We start from the raw sequence: 20,038 nt of genomic DNA on the forward strand, positions 1-20,038 counted from the left end.
GCTAGCCAGTATATAGCTGCGATCCATGGATGGATTAGACCGTGTCCCGTCCCTTTTTTGATGCATCCATGCATGCATCATTATGATCGATCGGGTGTGGTGCAATGCATATGTCCTACCAATATATTAAATCGGAGTTGGTGATGATGGTACGATCGTCATCGTAGATTAACTTTGTTAAAATTACAACCAATATGTCACTGTTTTTTTTCTCTAGTTTTTTTTCATGATTTTTCTACTCTGTACTACAACCGACGCCAACACACCCGCATGCCGACGACGTCATGAGTTGGCTACATAAAAAATAAAAATAAATAATTTGTTGATTTTGTTGACCCGTGGTAATACGCGGACACACCTGATAGTATATATATATTGGTGGTCTAGCTACTAATCCAGCGTGCACTAGTACGTGGCAGCTGTGCTAGCCAATAGCCATAGCCATGCAATAGTAGTACCTAGGGACTGTTGCATTGGCATGAGCAGATAGGGCATTGGTCGTTGATACTAATTTTTTTTCTTTTTCTTAATATGTTTTTTTCTTTCTTATTCATTTATTTTTCTTATTCATCTTCTCTTATTTCTTACTATCCGTGTGTAGTAGTATCCATAGTTGTACGTGATACCCATCTTTTTTCTACATTGGCCATTATTTTCTTGGTATCATATAGTATCCATAGTTGAAAATACCCTTATATTGCATACGGCCTGTAGCTGTCCGGGACCGTCCATGGCATTGGCATGAGCAGATAGAGATAGAGATTCCCTGACCCAGCCATTATTATGTCGCCGGCCGGAGCTAGCTAGCTCTAGCGCTGCTCTGCTGACCGACTGAGCTAGCTCATGTATAGGTCGGGTGTTGCGCGCGCGCAGAGGCCAACCGGCCCCACCTTCCATTGTCTTCCACTAGCTAAGCATATAGCCACAGGGCACACATGCATGTACACTGGACAGCTAGCTCTACTGTCGGTGTGTTGCGTGAGTGATCGATGTCTACATACGCGGCGGGTATACATACTCCCTCCCTCAACGTTTAGGATTTTTTATTTTAAAAAAATCAGCATTAAACTAGAAAATACACCGTGGAGGTGCTAACCACGCGGTCTCTCTACTATTTAATTCTTCCGCCTCGGACGAGCCAAGTGCACGAATAAATGTCATTAGGTTTCATTTATGTGTAATGAAAGAAAAACATTTTTTCTTAGTCTGTTTTGCAAAGAGAGAAATTTTAAATACACTTATTCGTGCACAGAGGAAGCATGTAGTCAATGCGTGAGCTTCATTTGCCTGCATGCGTCACCATCGATCGTATGGCGGTCGGCCCGTCGGCGATCGCCGTTGATTAATTAATCAACTTTGTGTATGCATGCCTAATTAATTGCACATGCAGATGCATGCATCATCCGACGACCATCGATGAGGCATGAGTAGTCAACTCGCATGCATGCACTCTGATCAAATCCTAGTGAAGTGAACTTCACGTCTTTGGTCGATTGATGCCATTTTAATTTTCATCACAGTTTTTTTAAAAAAAATCTTAAACTAACAAAAATTAACCCTACCGCCCATCCGACCCTCCAACCGGACCCGCACACGTGGCATGACTTTTTACCACAACTGAGTAACTGACCCGTTTGGGTACGCAAGACACGCGGATCTGCTTAGCCGCCACGCTAAAGCATCAGAGAGCAACAACATATAGCTGCGTTTTGGTGTTTACCCGTGCATATGACAGTGGGTCCCACATGTCTTATACAAATTTAGACGGGTCTTCTTTTTTCTACAAGGAATTTAGACGGGTCTTGGGGTATATATGCAGGTATACGGGCTTTTCACTACCTAAACATTTAGCATTTGCATATATATACACCCTACGAGTATTTGTTCTTAATTACTAAATCCACACCCGGCCTAATTGGATGAAAAACTCGTCACGTTTAGTATCCATTGCCACACGAAGATGGATGCAATATCTAGCTGGCTTGATTAACTGGAGACGGAAGAAGCATGAAATGCATGATGGCCGGGAACTAGCTAGGCAAGCATAATTAATGAGAGGAGAGTTCAGATCAAGTGGGCGAGCTAGCACACGCACGCACCAATGATATGCGTGGAGTGCCCCCCGCCGTTCGGCTCTTTTCTTTCGTGCATGCATGATGAATATGAATGGACACACTGATGGCGACATGTAGAGTATACATGCATCTATCACACATGACCCACATGTTGTTATTAGGAACATTTTGAATTTCGGTGATTAATGTGCATGCATGGTTTTAATTAATTAGTTACACATGCAGCTATGTACTTTCACGATTCTTGTCACAAATTTACCAAAAAATAAATGTATCTATTTCTAAAAAGTATCTAGATACATGTAATATTTCGACCAGAATTACGAAACGGAAGGAATACTACATAGTACATACTGTATGTAGCAGCACATGTATACCTAGAAACCCCCCCAGCCCAAGTAGAGGACTACGCACGCACGTACGTCGCCGCTTGCAAGCTTTGTACGGTACGGTCTGTCTATAGTTGGCATGCATGCTAGCCAGATCTCTCTCCAGACGAGACAGCAAATTAAGACATCGTATGTGGAGTACATGTACGTACGGTACGGTTGGCGCAGCTAGCTAGCTAGAAGCGGACCGATGCAGGAGAGACAAATAATCGATTAACGGATCGATCGATGACCAAGCTGGTCTGTACTGTACTGCAACGGCACGTAAATCCATGGACACATACAGGTAGGAGTAGCTTAGCGCCCGACCAGCACAGAGATGAGAGCAGAGCAAAGCAAAGCAAGGCACAACCTTAAAGCATCTTCCAAAATAAATTTTAAAAGAAAGAAGAAAGCATCTTCCAAAATAACCTTGATGAAGCTGGCAGCTGGCTTTACTCCCATCCATGTGCACGCGCGATCGATCGATGCTGGATCATCTCTCCAGCTGCTGATCCATAGAAATCGATAGATCATTAACTAAAGGCTGCATCAGTATGTCCAAAAGTACTACAGTCGCAGCAGCTATACTATATATATACTCTTATGCTCCTAGCCCTTTTTCTTTCTACTTTTTTTACCGCGCTGGCGCAACACCAAGCAGGCAAGCTCTAGTACAAAAGTAAGCTAAGCTGCATTGCTCAGACCGGTGGGCACTAGCTAGTCCTCCTGCTAGTACTAAGCAGAAGAAAGAGATCGATCGAGCACGCACGCCATCGATCTTGCATCATCCACACAAAAAATACACTAGCTAGTCTCTCCCGTATATATATAGCTAACACTCAGGCTGAGACCAGAGGGTGTGCAAAGTGGAGGGGTAATCTAATCTGATCCGTCCGAATAAGCAGAGCTAGCTAGCAAGCCTGACGTACAGCTAGGTGCGAGAGAGAGGTCGAGAGGGGGGCGGCCGGGGGGAAGAAGAAGGAGAAGAAGAAGATGCTGGCGTGCATCGCGTGCGTGAAGCAGGAAGAAGGCGGCGGCGGCGGCCATGGCGCCCGGGCCGACAACGGCGATACTCCGACGACCTGCAGGGACCCCGTCAAGTCGCTCACTTCCCAGGTTCGTTCCAAGTTAATTAATCGACCTGTTCTTGCATTATTGCCGATCCAGTACGTCTTGCTCCCACGCCGTCTCTCTGTACACACACATGCATACATCATACATACATCCATGCATGTCTGCGTGCATCCATCTTTCAGGATCGAGCTAGCTTCTCACTTGTCACCGATTGCCGGACTTGTGCAGTGGTACTACGTATACATACTAACTGCTCACTCTCATCCTAAATTTTTTACTCAAAATTGCCTAAATAATAGATGTTCTATTCTTAAAAAACGTCTGTACATGTAATATTTCGACAACAATTTTTTAGGATCGGAGTGAGTAACGATCAGTGCAAAACTTGTTTAATCCTCTCTGTCCATGTACGTACACGGGATCGACCGATGAACAACCAACCGAGTGAAACACAGCATACACACATGCATCTGCTAGCTAGCTTGTTCACATCAAGGCCTGGTTCACATCAGGTTTTTCCTTGTGAATGCAAGCTCCATTGACAAATTAAGTGGAAATTAAACTAGGAGTAGCTAGCCAGTAAAGGTGCTCTAAGCATGCATCATGATGGTCGTTAGCCACACTATTCTACACACAGTATGTGGGAATCGAATGAGAAGAGAGCTAGCACTAGCAGGGGTGGTGTGACAGCAGCAGTGATTAGCTTAGCGATGGAAGCCGCGCGTGGCGTCGCTCATTAGCACACACTCACTGTGTGTAATAATAAGTGTCTAGTATTGTTCTAGTGCAGCGCCCCCGAAAGCAGCAACAAGCAGACATCATGGTCTTTGGTCCCTCATCCACAAGTAGCTAGCCTGGCTTTCCGACCAGCTTGTCGGTCGATAGATCCATCGTCACGGCCGCCGAGGCTGTCCGGCCCGGCCCACCGGAGAGCCACATGACGGGTGGACCGGCCGGCCGAATCATGGCGGCAGCAGCAGCAGCCAGGCTAGCTAGCTTCTTCTTCTCCGGTCGGCCGGCCGGTCCATGAGAGCAGAGAGCAGAGCACTGTACGTGTAGTACTATAGGGGGCGCCAATCCCGATTGACCCCTGAATTAACCAGCTCCAGCTCCAGTGCTGTACTACAGTACGGTTGTCCAATTCCTTCCATCCCTAGCTAGCGCTCGCCGTGGGCTCCTGCTACGACTCTACTACTACCCTGCACGATCTCCGATGCACCTATAGGCAGCTATCGCTCTTTACTCTCTACTAGTGCTCTGCTCCCACGCGCCTATACAGTTTACAGGCCGGGTCCAGCCGCAGCTACAGGCTCGATCGATCCAGAGCATCAACGGAAGAAGCGTGTGACATCAGTACACATTTTAGTTTTGTTTCTATTCTCATCATGATCAACCTCTTTAGCCGGCTTTAATCGGATGGATACCAGGAGAGAGGTGCTACACTATATCTCTGCCAAAAGAGAAAAAAGGAAAGGAGAAGAGAATCGCATCCATCCATCCATCAGGGATCGATACCAGGAGAGGTCTTTCTCTTTCTCTTTCGGCACCAAAGACCAAAGACCAAAGTGCAGCACCAGACCAGACCGATGCATGCATGCCCAAAGTTCCTGCTCCTCCCTCTGCTCGATCTCTTCCTTTATTTTTCTCTTTTTGTTTTATATATAGACGAACATGTACTCCTCTGATCATCGATCGATCGATCTCTGCCTTTTAAGCACAAAGCCGCACATATATGCATGCGCTTTTCTTTTGCTTTCCCAGCCCTCTTCTCGAATCGGGCGCCAAGGTTCCGGTTCAAAACTTGAATGCATACATGTTCAGCCCTACTACGTTCATACATGACTGCCAACAAGGCAACAATACAAGTATAGCATAATATCAATTGCCACTGAAAAAAATCAGTCAGTAGAAGCATCCGATTATGTATTGAAGCACGGTAACAATTCCTGCCGGTTTAAGTGGATTAATAATTAGTTCCCTGCAGTAACATGTTCGGGAGACTATAAGTTCAAAGTGGACTAGACAACAAGTCAAAGATGTGGATGGCCTGGTCAAAATAAGGGGACAGACAGTTTAGGCTCTGTTCGTTTCAAAAGAAAGCGCAGTGTATGTAGAGGCTGTGGATGCATACATAATATTCCTGGTGGATGGATAGATAGATATATAGAACACCTTTCACTTTGTGTCAACTCCTTTGGGAGGGAGGGATCCTGGAACAAAGCAAAAGCACATAGCACAAATGATGAAACCATTCACTCAAATTCATCCATGCATATTTTCTCCCAAAGAGTGGCCATGGACTACTATTCCCCTGCTCTTTTGTGCCAAAGAAGCTTTGAGCCTCATCTTCTGTAGCCACAACACGTCTTTGTTCTTGTTATTTTTTTCTGTTCTTTTTGGGACATAAAAAGAAGCATGAGAGACAGGGATAGATAGATTGATGTACAAGGATCCATGGCCGGTTCCTCCTGCTTTCTCAAAAGGAGAGAAGATTGTGAGGGATGCAAAAAAGACATCCCCTGGATGGATGGACAGTGATGTGGCATTGCTCCTGCACTGCTGCAATGCCTGCCTGCCTCCAGCAGCAAGGCAAGAATCCAATCCCTCTGGTGTATGTCTGGGGATCTTCAATCGTATATTTTTACTTGCCTGATAAAAGAGGTCAGGACATGCATCAAAAGATGGGATATATCATCAAAGGAGTTGATTTTACTGTCGAATGAAACATACAAGAGCATCCATGGACACAAGTATATATGTGTGGTTAAAGAGGAGAAAAAAGCAAACGATTCAAAGAATCCATCCTTGTTTCGTTTCAAGTGGCCCTAGCCTAGCCAGCAAGCTAGCTGAATACAGTAGGAAAACAACATGATAAAAGTGCAGTGGTAGCTCATTGTGTTGCAGTTTGATTGATTAATTAATTAGTACCTCATGGTGGAAAAAGAATTTACACACAATAGTATGAACCAAGTGTGAAAACAACCTTAATTTCTTAGCTAGCTTGTGACCAGCAACATACATGGCATTGTGCAGTCTGAACTGAATAAAAAGAGTAACAATGGAGCATTGGTCATCAGAGTCAAACAGAGGATCCATGGAGTGTTACATGATCTTTTAGGATGTCATTGTCTGACCCCTAAAGTGGCAGCAGCACTTGCATCATCTAGCATTCACATTTTGACCGGCGACTGCATTATCAAATGCCATGTTTAACTCGGTTTGCCTCAACTTAAATGGATGATACAGTAACTCAGTAAGGTCCAAGATGTTTAAGAAACGACCGACTCACTTGGCTAGCTAGATCAAGTCTGCTGAAGTCACTTGAATCTTCAGCAGTTGCTTGGAAACTGTTAATCCCCCTTGTGTTCCTAGCTGATTAGTTGGTGCATTTGCTGAGGGTGAGAATGAGAGTGGGAGATATGCAATCCTGCAAATGCTACAATCTAGGAGTAAGTGCATACATGCATCTTTGCTTAACTGCTCCATTCTGAGTTTTATCTGTAGCTGCATGATGGACATGAATTTCCATACCAAATTCTCTTGTATTCGTTCAGTCACAAACAACAAATTACATGTACTTGAAAGTTAGAACTCACATTTTGTTGTTGTTTGACCGATGGTGCAGCTAAAGGACATGGTGCTGAAGCTGTCAGGCACGCACCGGCAGCCGGGCGGCGGCCCGAGGCGGCGGGGCGGGTCGCCGCCGCCGACTCGTACGACGTCGCTGTACCGCAGCGGCTACTACCGCCCGGGCGTGGTGCAGGACGACATGGCGGTGCCGCCAGCCACCTACCTCGGCCACGGCCACGGCGGCGGCGCGTCGAGCACGGCGAGCTCGACGCCGGCGTGGGAGCGGCCGCCAGGCAACGGAGACGCGGCGGCGAGGGGGGAGTGGGTGGCGCAGGTGGAGCCCGGCGTGCAGATCACCTTCGTCTCCCTCTCCGGCACCGGCGGCGGCGCGGGCGGCGGGAACGATCTGAAGCGGATCCGGTTCAGCCGGGAGATGTACGACAAGTGGCAGGCGCAGCGGTGGTGGGCGGAGAACAACGAGCGGATCATGGAGCTCTACAACGTCCGCCGCTTCTCCCCCCGCCACGACCACGTCCTCCCCCCCAGCTCCGACGCCGGCGACCCCGAGGTCCCATCTCTCTCTCTCTCTCTCTCTCTCTCTCTCTCTCTCCCTTTAAACAATTTATCTGAATTCGTTCGCTCCTTTGTGTCCCTGATCTGAATTTATTTATCTGAATCTCATTTAGCAGAGGGAGTCGTTCTACTCGCAGATGGGCTCGACGAGGGCATCGAGCCCGGCGGCCACGCCGTCGCCGGCTCCAGAGACGAGCGCCACCTGGGCCGCCGCCTTCGCCCGCGCCGCCCCGCCGCCGCCGCCCTCCGCCGCGAGGCAGCACAGCTTCCGCGGCCCGCTGTCGCCGCCGCCGCCGTCGTCGTCCAACCCGTCGGAGCGCGCCTGGCAGCAGCAGAAGCAGAGCCAGCAGAACGACGGCGGCGTGGAGCCGGCGAGGACGACCACCTCGTCGTGCAGGGACGACGACGCGTCCGTCAGCAACGCCAGCGAGCTCGAGGTCACCGAGTGGGTCATCCAGGACCAGCCCGGCGTCTACATCACCGTCCGCGAGCTCCCCGACGGCGCCCGCGAGCTCCGCCGCGTCCGATTCAGGTCATCATCCAAATCCATCTCATCTTATCCAATTTCCTTTCTCTGGAACCAGTATCTGCATGAATGATCAGATCATCTGTTCTGTTCTTGATATGTGATTCTTGTTGTTGTGCAGCCGTGAGAAGTTTGCGGAGCTGAATGCGAAGCTGTGGTGGGAGGAGAACAAGGAGAGGATACACGCACAGTACCTCTAGCTTCTTCCAAGCTACTGAAGGAATTAATGTCTGAATTATCTTTGAGTATCTATCTACACTTCACTCACTTGAAGCTAGCTGGAGCTGGTGCTTGTGCAAGGGGGAAAGGATTAGTATCGGATAGATACTTAATTTACAAGTATATATAGAGTTAATTTGTGTTTGGGGTTGGAGCTGGGAAAGAAAGATAGGAGGGTGAGAGGGGGGGTGATCAGGAAATTAGAAATGTTTGGGGTTTAATTAGGGCACTGCTTGCACTGCCCAGATGATCTGTGTCTGCATGCAGGTGTGTATCATGTTCATGTTGGGTACTTCAGAGCTACAACATAGTATGTCACATCCTTGACTGAGTATGTTTAGTTTAATCATCACTTTCCAAGCATGCAAAAACATGTTATTATTATTTCAGAGGAGGAAAGTGAGTAGTATTTTGTTTGTCTGCTAATTTATTGATTTATTTATGCAGTAGTAATGTCATGCAACAAGGACAGCAGTAGTCTCTGGCACGTTGGCTCAACAATAACCAATGTACACAGATCAGTAATATTATAGGTAGCAGGAATCATATGGTTCTGTGCACCAAAGAAATGTGCTACATACAGACATACAGTATAGCATAATCCATCAGAAGCATAATAAGCACAGGAGACATGTACAACTACTGCGAGATGATCAAACCTCTTATGTGCAAACTGGATGCACCCTTTGTCTCACGGAATTCTTGACAGAAATCTTGATAAATGTGATGAGAAGTGATCTAGAACATGATCGAATTCTGTGTCAAAACTTGATGCCTGACAGGAAATGGAGATGACTGGCTAGACGGTTAGATCAGAATTTGATCTAAGATCTGATCTGGTCTTAGATCACTTCTCTTCATATTTGCTGAAGCTTTGCAAGAATACCAACTAGGGAGAAGGAGCTTGATGATTCGCATCCTGAACTTGCACACCGTAATTTACCTGACGAAGGTTATGTATTGGGCACACTGATGAGTGATGATGAATTCAGAGTCACTCCATAACAGCAGCGCTCATCGAACAGCAGATGCATAGGGAGACAAAATGTAATCTCTTATGCGTGATGCCCCATCCCTCGCCAACATGCCCTCAAGGTCTCCCAGGATCCTTGCAAGCCAAATCTCCAGGCTTCGCTGGATTTCTTTGAAATTGTTCCTGAACGAACTTAGTGCTCTTCTTGTGCTCGTTTTGGCCTCTGCTGTCAGCTCATCACCTAAGCTGCTTTTTGCGGTCTCTGCTTGCAGTGTGCTGAGCTTCTGCCTTGTCTCAGTTGCTCGGTGCTGCAGGTGGAATGCTTCCAGCAAGTACTCTGTTTGCCTCTGCGTTCTGAACTCTGAGCTGAGTGTCGAATCACCGGGGTCACTTGCTTGCTGCCCAGATACATGTAGGTTAGTTTTCTTGCAGCAGTGGGTCTATAAACACTACCTATAACAGCAATGCGAAGTGGGAATAGCAACAAACTTAAAAAGTGTTAAAAACAGAGTATCCTTGCTTTAGGAGTCACGAAACAGAGCCTGGAAAATATAGCCAGGAGAGTTATTGACCTAGCCAAGTAAGCAGATGCCACGTCAGATGAAAAACCTACCATTCGTTTGCAAAGATCATCAATCTTCCCGGCAAGAGTTTGGTATCTTTTTACTTGCTTTCTCATCACCAATGGAATCTTGGATAAATCTCCATTTCCAACCTTCTCCAGATTAATTAACTCCTGCTCAAGCAGCCGAAGCTTTGCAGGAACTCCTGATGATTCCACATCCACCTTCCAAGGTGATTCTCTCCTGTTAACAAAGATGGTTTAGAGAAGGTAAATAACGAGTAGCATTTATTTAGTCGCTACTTCACAAAACCATGTGCTTCAGTTAAATAGTTACCGTGGTACGGGATGTTTTGTGTTGTACATCGACTCAGCAGATTCATACTTCATGTCCTACAAGATGCAAGTTAAAATGAGTGATACCATACAAATGCACCCTAAAAATATCCCAATCTAACAATCCTTATCAGTCTAACTGAGTCATGGCTTTCTAGAAACCTTGAATTTTTTCATCTTTTTCACAAATGGCATGAGCAGATGAGTACAAGAACATGAACATAAAAGAAAATGTGCTTTCCTTAAGTACAGCTGCGAACAACGAGACGATTTTATTCAATCTGACCAAGATGAAGACTGCAGTTAACACTAGCAACAGCCAACAGCATTAGGTTATGTAAGTTATGAAAACACATGATGCACATTGTTTGGTGCACGTTGACAGGTTGCAATATAGACTAAAATGATCAGATCATATGAATTCACTCCAGAATTAGGAAACTCGATGCTCCTTCGGAACATGCAAGGAAAGTTTTATGTACATAAATAAACATTAAGACGATAAACTTCAGAACTGAGGTTGCTATTTGTCTGTCTTCAACTGATTTCCAGACCAAAAACAAGTAGGTAGCTATCCACAACCTGTCATGTACTCATGTCTCAAAGGAAGAAGAAATTTCACAGAAGTAAATAATCACCAGAACCAAAACAGCATCAGCTGGTGACTCGTCCTTCTAACTGAGTTTACTGACTATATTCAAGCAAGTTGCCCATTTAGTTCAATATCTTGCTTATCTTGTGATCATAGGTCTTGGAATAGGCCAAAATGAGATTCCTTCAGGCAGCTTTGTTGCATATGCAGGTGCAAGGCTAACCCACAAAAAATAGTAACAGGATTTCAATTGATCCAGGAGGCTGTTTGTCCATTCTGCAACAGGCATGGCACTGCGCATGGAGGTTCAGAGTACCACTCCTGCAAAAATGTGTATGCAGAGCTACCGCAGGATGGGGAATGCATCTAGCTAGCATCAAACCATCAACCAAACAGAATTGATGGGGGGCATTGATAAGTGGAGACAACATGGAGCATGCGCAAAATCTGCAATAAATTGAGTTATTTCTACGAATTCACGAGGCAAGCCTGAATTAAATAGGCCGATAGGTGCATGGTTAATGCATTTGTGCTCTTTTGGCAAGAACTCGGATACACCATAACACCAAGAGTACTAATAGTACGAGTAGAAATTTTGGCATAGGAGTACTCTTTGGGATGATCTATGATGAGGAACAGTAGCACTGGTTTTCCCCAAATGAGTATCCATCGGCAGACATTAAACCCAGAAGGCAATCAATCCATTACGTTTCGCTTTCTTCAGAGTTTAAGCTAACTCACGCACTTCCATGGAGTAAGAAAGCTTTAATTAAGCAAATGCAGCAAGACAATACAGTTACAGTGCAGTAAAGGTGGATGGGAAAAGGATGAACAACTTTTTGTCTTGTTACCTGCCACCCTTTTGGTCGCTCCATCCAAGGCGGCATTCCCGACGCCGCTGCCGCCGTGGTGTAGAAGTTGTCGCCGAATCCTTCCTGCTGCTGCCGCTGCTGAGCGTAGAGCGCCGCCGCGGCGGCCAGAGCCTCCGCGTCGCTGTCGCCGCCGTAAGCCTCGGCCGGATCCAACGGCTCCTGCTCCGCCATCCGCGCTTCGTCGTCTTCCTCCTCGTCACGGAAGCCGGGGCGGAGGAGGTCGGCGCCGGAGCCGGAGCCGTTGGCGGCGAGGAGCGCGGAGAGGAGCTCGTCGCGCTCGGCGGCCTCGCGCTCGAGTCGCTCCGCGCGCGCCCGGAGCGCCGCGGCCTCGTCCTCGGCCGCGGCGGCGCGGGCGAGGAGGCGGCGCTCGGCGTCCGTCCAGGAGGCCCGGTGGCCCGCGAAGATCTCGGCGGCGCGGGCGTTGGCGCGGGCGTCCTCGCGGCGGCGCGCGCGGAGCTGCCGCAGCGCGTCCTCGGCCGCCAGGAGCCGCGACGCCAGCACGCGGCCCCGGGACTGCAGCGACGCGACGTGGCGCGCGCCGCCGCCGGGGAGGGAGGCGAGGAAGAGCGCGAAGGCGAGGCCGAGGTACGTGGCGGCCAGCGGCTCGATTCCACCGGCGGCGGCGGCGGCCTCGTCCTCCTGCGCCGGCGGGGAAGAAGAGGGCTTGGGCGTCGCCTCGCCCTCGGCCGCCATCTACGGGGAGCGAGCCAAAGAGAATGTGGGGGCTCGGCTGACCACTGGAGGGAGTGTGACTGTGAGAGAGTAGGTCTGGGCACCATGTGCGACGGTTTTAAATGGGTCGGAAATTAATTAACCGGGGAAGAAGACGAGATAATCCTCCTAATTTTTCTTTGCGAAGATAATCCTCCTGATCTACTCGTATTTATTTATTTATTTCCGATAGAAAGTCGTCATGATTGATGGGTCAACATTAGAAACCGTACTACACCGCTGCCCAAGATTGATATGCATTTGTTTTTGTTTACGTTTGCTCCCTCCTCTGGTTGAGAATTTGATTGCTCACATGAAACCATTTTCCCAATAAACAAAGTTCATGATTGCCTAGTTTTTCATGAGTACTTTTTGTCGACGACCGGCGAACTAACATTGGCATATCCGGTGGTCTCCAGCCTCCCATAGCCCGCGTCATCGTTTAACAATTTTGTTCTGTCCAAACAACCATCGCCGCCGTCACAGTGTCTCCGGTGTGCGTTCGGGTTTTCGGTTCGGTTCGGTTTAGTTAATACGGTCTGTATACTTCGGTTAATATGGTTACGTATAAAAATAAGGTTCGGTTTCGGTTTTAACCAATCGTTTTCGGTACGGTTTCGGTAATAACCAAAATAACCATGGTTGACGTGAATTTTTGAGCTTGTCACACGTAATTTAGAACGCCAATATAAAATATGTTGTCAAGAGCATGTATAATGCTACTGACTAGTACACTGTGCGAATTGAACATATTGCACGTATATTAGTGTTTTTTGTCAACAATAATGATGAACTCACCAATATGCAACGGCCCAAGAAAAAATATAATTGAACATATTGTTGCCATACTAGCATACTCGGCCCAATAGCAAGAGCCCAAGAGAAACTGAATGCCCCAACTGTTTGGCCGGGGGTGGGTTTCGGTATGTCGGTTTAATCGAAAACCGGTAGTTTTCTAACCGAAAAAACCGAAAGTCATTCGGTTCGGCTTTCCTGAAACCGGACCCGAAACCAAAAACCGGGAAAACCGGAATTCCAGTTATTTTTTTTGTTTCCCGGTTTGGTTTTGCACAGGGTGAACGGTGTCACATGCTCCGGTTATTTTTTTTAGGCCAGAGAGGAACCTTGGTCATGCTCATCACCTCCTTCCTCACGGCGGGGCGCCGTCTCCAACTTGGCCTTGTATAGCCCCGGTCGTCGCGGCGTCGCCTGTCTCTGGCTCGAGTTTCTCGTGAGAGGGTGAGAATCGAGTATATAGAGAGAGAGGCACAATGAGATAGATCATGAGGAGAAAATAGATAAGGAAGAGAGAGAGAGGAGGGGCGGGCCTCATGAATAGCGTGATTTCACCAAAGTCTAGTCTTAGGGCGCTACACGGAGGAAATAAGATGAGAGAGCTTCCATTGGTCGGGCCATGGACGCGCCCTAAACCCCCTGCCGCCGTTGAAGAATAAGCTACACGACCTCTCCATGAGAATGGGGTGGGAGACGATGACATGGCTGACATACATACGTTATGGTGTGGAGGGATAGAGACAACCGGGGCGAAGAGCCCCTGGTGAGAGAGACCACACCTAATTCGAACCACGAAATTAAAAGCAGTTGCGGTACCGATCGATCGAGCGTATGTGTGACCCTAGCTCAGGCCCTCACCAATTACCATGCTGGCGTAGCTGTATACCCTGACAGTTCACAACGCCCAATCCCATCCCCACAAAAATCCTAGATTACACTGCAGAATTTTATTGTAGTACGAAGAAATAATTAATGACGATTGAGAATCCGAAATTCATTTTTGGAAGTTACATGTTTAAACAGTTTGAATTGTTATATTTTTGGAAGTTCATTTAGGCCTCATCCGATAACCTAACTTGGCCCCGTGAAAGGTTAGTCCAGCCCAGTACGGCCCACTTGTGGCCCAGTTAAGACGAGGCCTTTTCCCCACTCATTCTCTACCACTGCGCGCAAAAAACCCTAGCAGCTAAATTCCCATCCCCCACCTTCGATCGATCCCAATGGCGACGGCGAGGCTGCGGTCAGCGACGGCGACCTCCCTCCGCGGCATCCTCCTCCGCCACTGCTCCGTGGGGCCCGCCACCGGGACCCCGCACGCCGTCTCCCGCGCCACAGGTTCTTGCTCTCCCCGGTCCCCGCCCAGCTACCGTCCGATGACCTCCTCCCCCCGTAGTCGTCTCTTGTGTTAGGTTTGACCCCCCATGGTTGCTGAGTAGCTACGATCTATGATGATTTTGATGCGGCGTGTCATAAAATATTCTGATTCCCTGGGAGTTTAGTTCGTCTCCTTGTTTGTTTAGGTGTTGGGGATAGTAGTGTACCTGTACCAGTAAAGCGCTGCTTCTACTGCTGGTGCCATCTTGCTTATTTGGTGACATGTGAAGCTCTGTGTTTTGTTTTAAACTGAGAACTGGTTGAGGTGCATGGCTAAATTGTGGAGGAGATGTGATCTGAAGTGGTTAAGACTTAACAACAGTCCCTTGCCTTCCATTTTAGGAGAGAATTGTGCCCCGTGGCCTTGCCAAACTGCGCGCATGAGCAGAACCACCTCTTGCTCACCTCATGCGATTGCATTTTGATAAAAGAAGATGGTAAAAATGCACTCCTTTTAAGTGTGTGTTGTCATACGTGTCTGATTGTGTCTCCATATCACGGCATGCGTCTGACATGTGATTTCCGTATGTAGACTGCTGCATAGCTTCGAGCTGAGGAAATTCAATGCGAGTCATGAAACAGATGATATTATCCTGTCATGTGGTAGTCCCTTTCCTTGTTTGATTAGTTAGTGGGAGTACTGTGTCAATGGTGTGCTGAATTGCTGATGTCATCTGACCGAAAACATCAGATTATGAACCACCATGTTCTGTATGACCTCAGAATTGTTAAGGTATTGAAGTTTAAGGACAGTTTCTTGCCATTCATTGTAGGTAGAGTCACGCTCTGATCACATTGTGTTATGTTTCAGCAGAGTCCTGCTCGTACTTCTACATATTTTTAATTTATCTTTTACTAGTGTTTCTAATTAGACCCTGAGCAGCAGCACCTCTTGTTTGTATCATACGGTTGCATTGGCATACACGGATAGTAAAATCTACTGTTTAGAGGCTCATGTTCAAATATGTGTATGGGGATGTCCTAAAATTTCAACATGTAGCTAATGCGTGATTTCCCAGTATGTATGGCCTTAAAATGTGTAGCATCCTGATTCCAAGGGAAAAAAAGGCGCATGGTTATGACAGCTTAATTGTCTTGACGATGACTGAAGTGAACCTTTTTCTGTGTTGTTGCATACTTGCACGTATTGCTGAAAGCCTGAAACCATAAATATAAAATGCTCATTTGCCCTTTGATTCGTCAGATTTTCAGGTTCCTGGATCTGCAACATGGAGGCATTTCTCAACATGCAGACCTAATCCTCTTGCAAAAGGAGATAACTTTGGTTCAGTCGCTTCGTTGTACATCCAGGCAAGATGGGCTTCTCATGCCACTGCTGTTAAAGAAACTGACCCCAGTGGTGGCAAGATAAGCATTGGTCCCAAATCTAAGCAGATCAAGGAGGACGACAAAGATGACGAGGGACTGGTTTATCAGGGGCCGATCTCATCAACCATAAAGAAAGTGAAGCTTCTCTCCCTGTCCACCTGCTGCCTATCGGTGTCGCTAGGCCCTGTGATAACATTCATGACATCACCGGACATGAATGTAATCCTCAAGGGAGGAGTTGCGTCCACTGTGATTTTCCTCAGTGCCACTACAACTGCAGCCTTGCACTGGTTTGTGAGCCCATACATTCACAAGCTGAGGTGGCGACAAGGTTCAGATAGCTTCGAGGCAGAGATAATGTCATGGCTGGCTACACCACTGAAAAAGACAATCAAGTTTGCTGACATCAGGCCTGCGGAAACTAACCGTCCTTTTGTCACCTTTAGGGCAGAGGGGAACTTCTACTTTGTCGATGCCGAGCACTTCTCAAACAAGGCCTTGTTGGAAAGGCTCACACCTAAGCATCCTAACGAGTCTGCATTCAAAAACCTGTGATGGAAGCTACCTGATGGCTGGCACTTGAGCTTGTGAACCTAGTTGGACGTTTGGATCTTTTTTCCCCTTGATACGGTTTCCTGGGTAATACTAATGAGATGTAGTTATGTTATTTCTGTTGTTTTAATTCTGCTTGGCGCTGGTGTGGAATATTTGTAACTACAGAGAACAGGCGTGCTCCCGGACCATTTTGAATAAGTAGCAGTCACATGTCATCTGTGATTAATTGGCAGTTCAAATTCTGTTCCACGCCATGTTTAGTCTATTTCTAACACAGTTTAAATATTTGTAACACAGTGACGGCACATTAGAGATCAATCAATGCTTCTAGCTAGCATTTTGAGCTTTATTTTTTGGAACAACATTTGACTTCATTTATTCAGCAAATTGAGTATAATTGGTCGAAACAAAACTCGAATGACAAGTCGGCAACAGAGATTTTGGAAAAGCTAAAAGTACAAAAAAAAAAGAAAAATCTTTTAACAAAACTTCTCTACCCACCTCATTCGCATCTTGATATTTCTCTAAATTCATGGTGATGAAACCGTAGATGATCAAATATGCATAAACTAGACTGAACTTATATGTTTTACAAAGCTGCATGTGTTGTCCACCTCAACGAGCCACTACTTGATATCTTCGAATTCGTTGCGGCCGAGAACACACTCTTGAATACATAAGGTTGCATTTCGAGTGGTGTTGGCTCATCTGGACGGAAACTTTTTTTTTAGGGGATCTGGTCGGACACTTTTTTTTTTGGAGCGAAATCTGGTCGGACACTCATACAAAGGCTTCGTGCAGCCTAACGGTCGAAGGGCTTTAGGCCCAGTTAGGCTTTGAGGCCCAGCACCTATTGTTAGACACGCATGGGTGCAGTGGCGCTGGCAATAGCACCAGGACAATTAGCAGTTATCACTTGTCATTTCTGATTGGCAGTTCAAAATATCTGCTCCTACTCATGGATATAAAGTTGCATCGAAATTCAGTAAAGACTCAGTATCTACCAACAACAAAATCCCAGCATGTTCTAAACTACACACATCTGGGAATTAGACTCATGCATCTACCATAATCTCCTTTTTCACAACTTCATATTTCAACCCTTTCTTGTCGTCGGCCGCATCGACGAGGATTGTCGAGCCTTCATTGGCTTCTCCTTGGATCAGCATCTTGGAGATAATTGTCACCATATACTTTTCCATCCACCTCCTTATGGGCCTTGCACCGTACATCTGTGAGGAGCCGATTATACATAGTAGGTTATTATCAAAACAGGGCAAGATAGTGTTGGTATTTGAAAAATTGACCATGATAGTACACGGTTTTGCTATTTCTAATACGACCGAGAAATAACCATTCCCTTTACGATTATAATTATTTCCAAAAGAAGATGCAATGCTTACTGGGTTGTATGATTCCGACAAAACGACGTCCAACACATCATCACTTAAAACATGAGAGATGCCTTTGCTGGCTACTCTGGCAACGACGCTTTTTATCTGGATCTTCACAACCTCCTTCAGTTGGTTGTACGAAAGCGGCTCAAACACCACAATCTCATTGAATCTGTTGAGAAGCTCGGGCTTGAAATATGTCCGGACCTGCACCAACAAACATACATGACACTGAATCGACAATACACAAGGTTTAATGGTACAAGGGTTGTTTACGATTGACAAACCTCTTCCATGGCAAGGTTCCGCGCAGATTCCATTGTATTTTTTTCGGCCATCCCTGATGTTAGGTGCTTTGCTCCTAGATTTGAGGTCATAACGATGACAGTATTCTTGAAATCTACACTGCGGCCTTGGCCATCAGTCAACACACCATCATCAAGTATCTGAAGGAAAACATTCAGCACGCAGTCGTGTGCCTTCTCCACTTCATCGAAAAGGACAACGCTGTACGGGCGCCTTCTAACTTTCTCAGTCAGTTGTCCACCGTTGTGGTAACCATAAAAGCTTTATGATATCATAGAAAGAGTTAATACCCATAATGTCAGTGAGACTAAAGATAAAGTATATATGACAAGACAATGTAATGTCGGAATTAAAGGGTGCCACGTGTGATAGATGAAACTAAACCTTGGGGGTGCCCCAATGAGACGCGTCACGGAACCAGGACTAGCATATTCTGTCATGTCGAAGCGAAGCAACATCTTGTCGCTGTCGAATAGCTGCTCGGCGAGAGCTTTTGCGAGCTCAGTCTTTCCGACGCCGGTCAGGCCCAAGAAGAGGAAGGAGCCTAGCGGTTGACCAGGCCGGGCAAGGGCAGCCCTGGAACGCAACACCGCATCGGCAACCAAATCGACTGCTCATTCTGGCCGACGACTCTCTCGTGCAATCGATCTGCTAAGTGCATTAGCTTTACCTTCTCCTCTTGATCAAGCGTAGATACGGGTATTCCAGTCCATCGGCTCACAACCTTGAGAGGACAAGAAACTAGACCCAACAACACATATGGACAAAAGGTCATCCTATCCTATTGTAATAAGGGCAAACACAATGCATATATACATGCCTACCTGTGCGATATGATCCGGGCTGACAATTTTCTCTCTTGTTTCCTCTATGTTTGAGGCACTGCAAGCCTCGTCAATTAGATCGATCGCCTTGTCAGGGAATCGACGTCCTGAATTCACAACAATGAAAAAAACAATCATAGCCATTAATTCATCAATTGTCGCACTGCTAGCTTTTAAATTGGGTACTAATTGATATGATGATCATCACTAATAAGCTTGCCTGTGATGTAGCGGTCGGCGAGGTGCACGGCGGCGTCAATGGCGGCGTCTCTGATCTCCAGGCCATAGTGGTCTTGGTACCCCTGCTTGAGCCCCTGAAGGATGGCAATGGTGGGCTTGGTGCTGGGCTCCCCGACGTCCACCTTCTGGAACCGGCGCTCGAGCGCCGGGTCAGCCTCAACATGCTTGCGGTACTCGTCATGCGTGGTGGCACCTAAGCAGCGGATGCGGCCGCGGGCCAGCGCCGGCTTGAGCATGTTGGTGGCGTCATGGCGGCCCATGTAGTCGCCTGCGCCGACGAGCCGGTGCATCTCGTCAATGAAGAGGATGACTTTCCCGTCGGAGGCCTCGGCGTGGTCGATGACGCTCTTCATCCGCTCCTCGAACATGCCGCGGAACACGGTTCCGCCCACCATGGCGCTGAGGTCGACCTCCAGGACGCGCACCCCGGCGAGCGGCGCGGGGACTTTTCCTGACGCGATGCGCTGCGCCTCCGTTGCGACGACGCAGAGCACCGGCGTGATCTCCCTGACGAGCGACGGAAACGAGCCGGCGAAGGAGTTGGACCTGGACGGCGGCGGCGAAGGCGCACTGGTGGTGGTAGAGCGCGACGTGTAGGTTCCGCTGGAAGAGCGCGATCTATAAGAGCCGAGTATCGGATCGTATTCCTGCGAGCTTCTGCTGCTTCTTCCTCCCATGATCCCGTCAAGCCACGATGACCACGACGACGACGGCGACATTGTTGCTTCTTTAATTTTGCTTCTCTGATTCAAATTCGCACATCTAAT

General features: G+C 47.4%; 3 protein-coding genes, 1 long non-coding RNA gene and 1 pseudogene across 6 annotated transcripts; 2 read left to right on the forward strand and 3 right to left on the reverse strand.

Annotated features, from left to right (window-relative positions):
- The first annotated feature begins 3,117 nt into the window (after positions 1-3,117).
- On the forward strand, positions 3,118-8,828 carry LOC100839468 (protein Brevis radix-like 4). 3 transcript variants are annotated; one of them, XM_014897637.2, is made up of 4 exons: positions 3,118-3,562; positions 7,146-7,658; positions 7,777-8,195; positions 8,311-8,828. In XM_014897637.2, exons 1-4 carry the CDS (start codon positions 3,440-3,442, stop codon positions 8,387-8,389), a joined length of 1,134 nt encoding a protein of 377 aa, XP_014753123.1. In that variant the 5' UTR covers positions 3,118-3,439; the 3' UTR covers positions 8,390-8,828. The 3 variants fall into 3 exon arrangements, with proteins under 3 accessions (XP_014753123.1, XP_010231803.2, XP_014753124.1); XM_010233501.3 differs by having other exon boundaries at positions 3,119-3,562; positions 7,780-8,195; XM_014897638.2 differs by lacking the exon at positions 3,118-3,562 and adding an exon at positions 6,831-6,969 and having other exon boundaries at positions 8,311-8,825.
- On the reverse strand, positions 5,427-6,952 carry LOC106865907. Its single transcript, XR_001405507.2, has 2 exons — positions 6,810-6,952; positions 5,427-6,708 (listed from the first exon to the last, which is right to left on the reverse strand). It is a non-coding gene; the product is annotated as an uncharacterized LOC106865907 (long non-coding RNA).
- Positions 8,829-8,886: 58 nt separating the features above from the next.
- LOC100822170 lies at positions 8,887-12,505 on the reverse strand. The gene is made up of 4 exons (XM_010233546.3): positions 11,723-12,505; positions 10,281-10,336; positions 9,995-10,187; positions 8,887-9,779 (listed from the first exon to the last, which is right to left on the reverse strand). The coding sequence occupies exons 1-4, from the start codon at positions 12,434-12,436 to the stop codon at positions 9,423-9,425; spliced, it is 1,320 nt and encodes a 439-aa protein (XP_010231848.1). The 5' UTR covers positions 12,437-12,505; the 3' UTR covers positions 8,887-9,422.
- Positions 12,506-14,411: 1,906 nt separating this feature from the next.
- LOC100836408 lies at positions 14,412-16,825 on the forward strand. The gene is made up of 2 exons (XM_003560719.3): positions 14,412-14,584; positions 15,828-16,825. The coding sequence occupies exons 1-2, from the start codon at positions 14,470-14,472 to the stop codon at positions 16,505-16,507; spliced, it is 795 nt and encodes a 264-aa protein (XP_003560767.1). The 5' UTR covers positions 14,412-14,469; the 3' UTR covers positions 16,508-16,825.
- Positions 16,826-17,441: 616 nt separating this feature from the next.
- Positions 17,442-20,022, reverse strand: LOC100822484 (annotated as a pseudogene).
- Positions 20,023-20,038: the final 16 nt, after the last annotated feature.

This window comes from Brachypodium distachyon, chromosome 1 (genome assembly GCF_000005505.3).
Source record: "Brachypodium distachyon strain Bd21 chromosome 1, Brachypodium_distachyon_v3.0, whole genome shotgun sequence".
Taxonomy (NCBI): Eukaryota; Viridiplantae; Streptophyta; class Magnoliopsida; order Poales; family Poaceae; genus Brachypodium; species Brachypodium distachyon.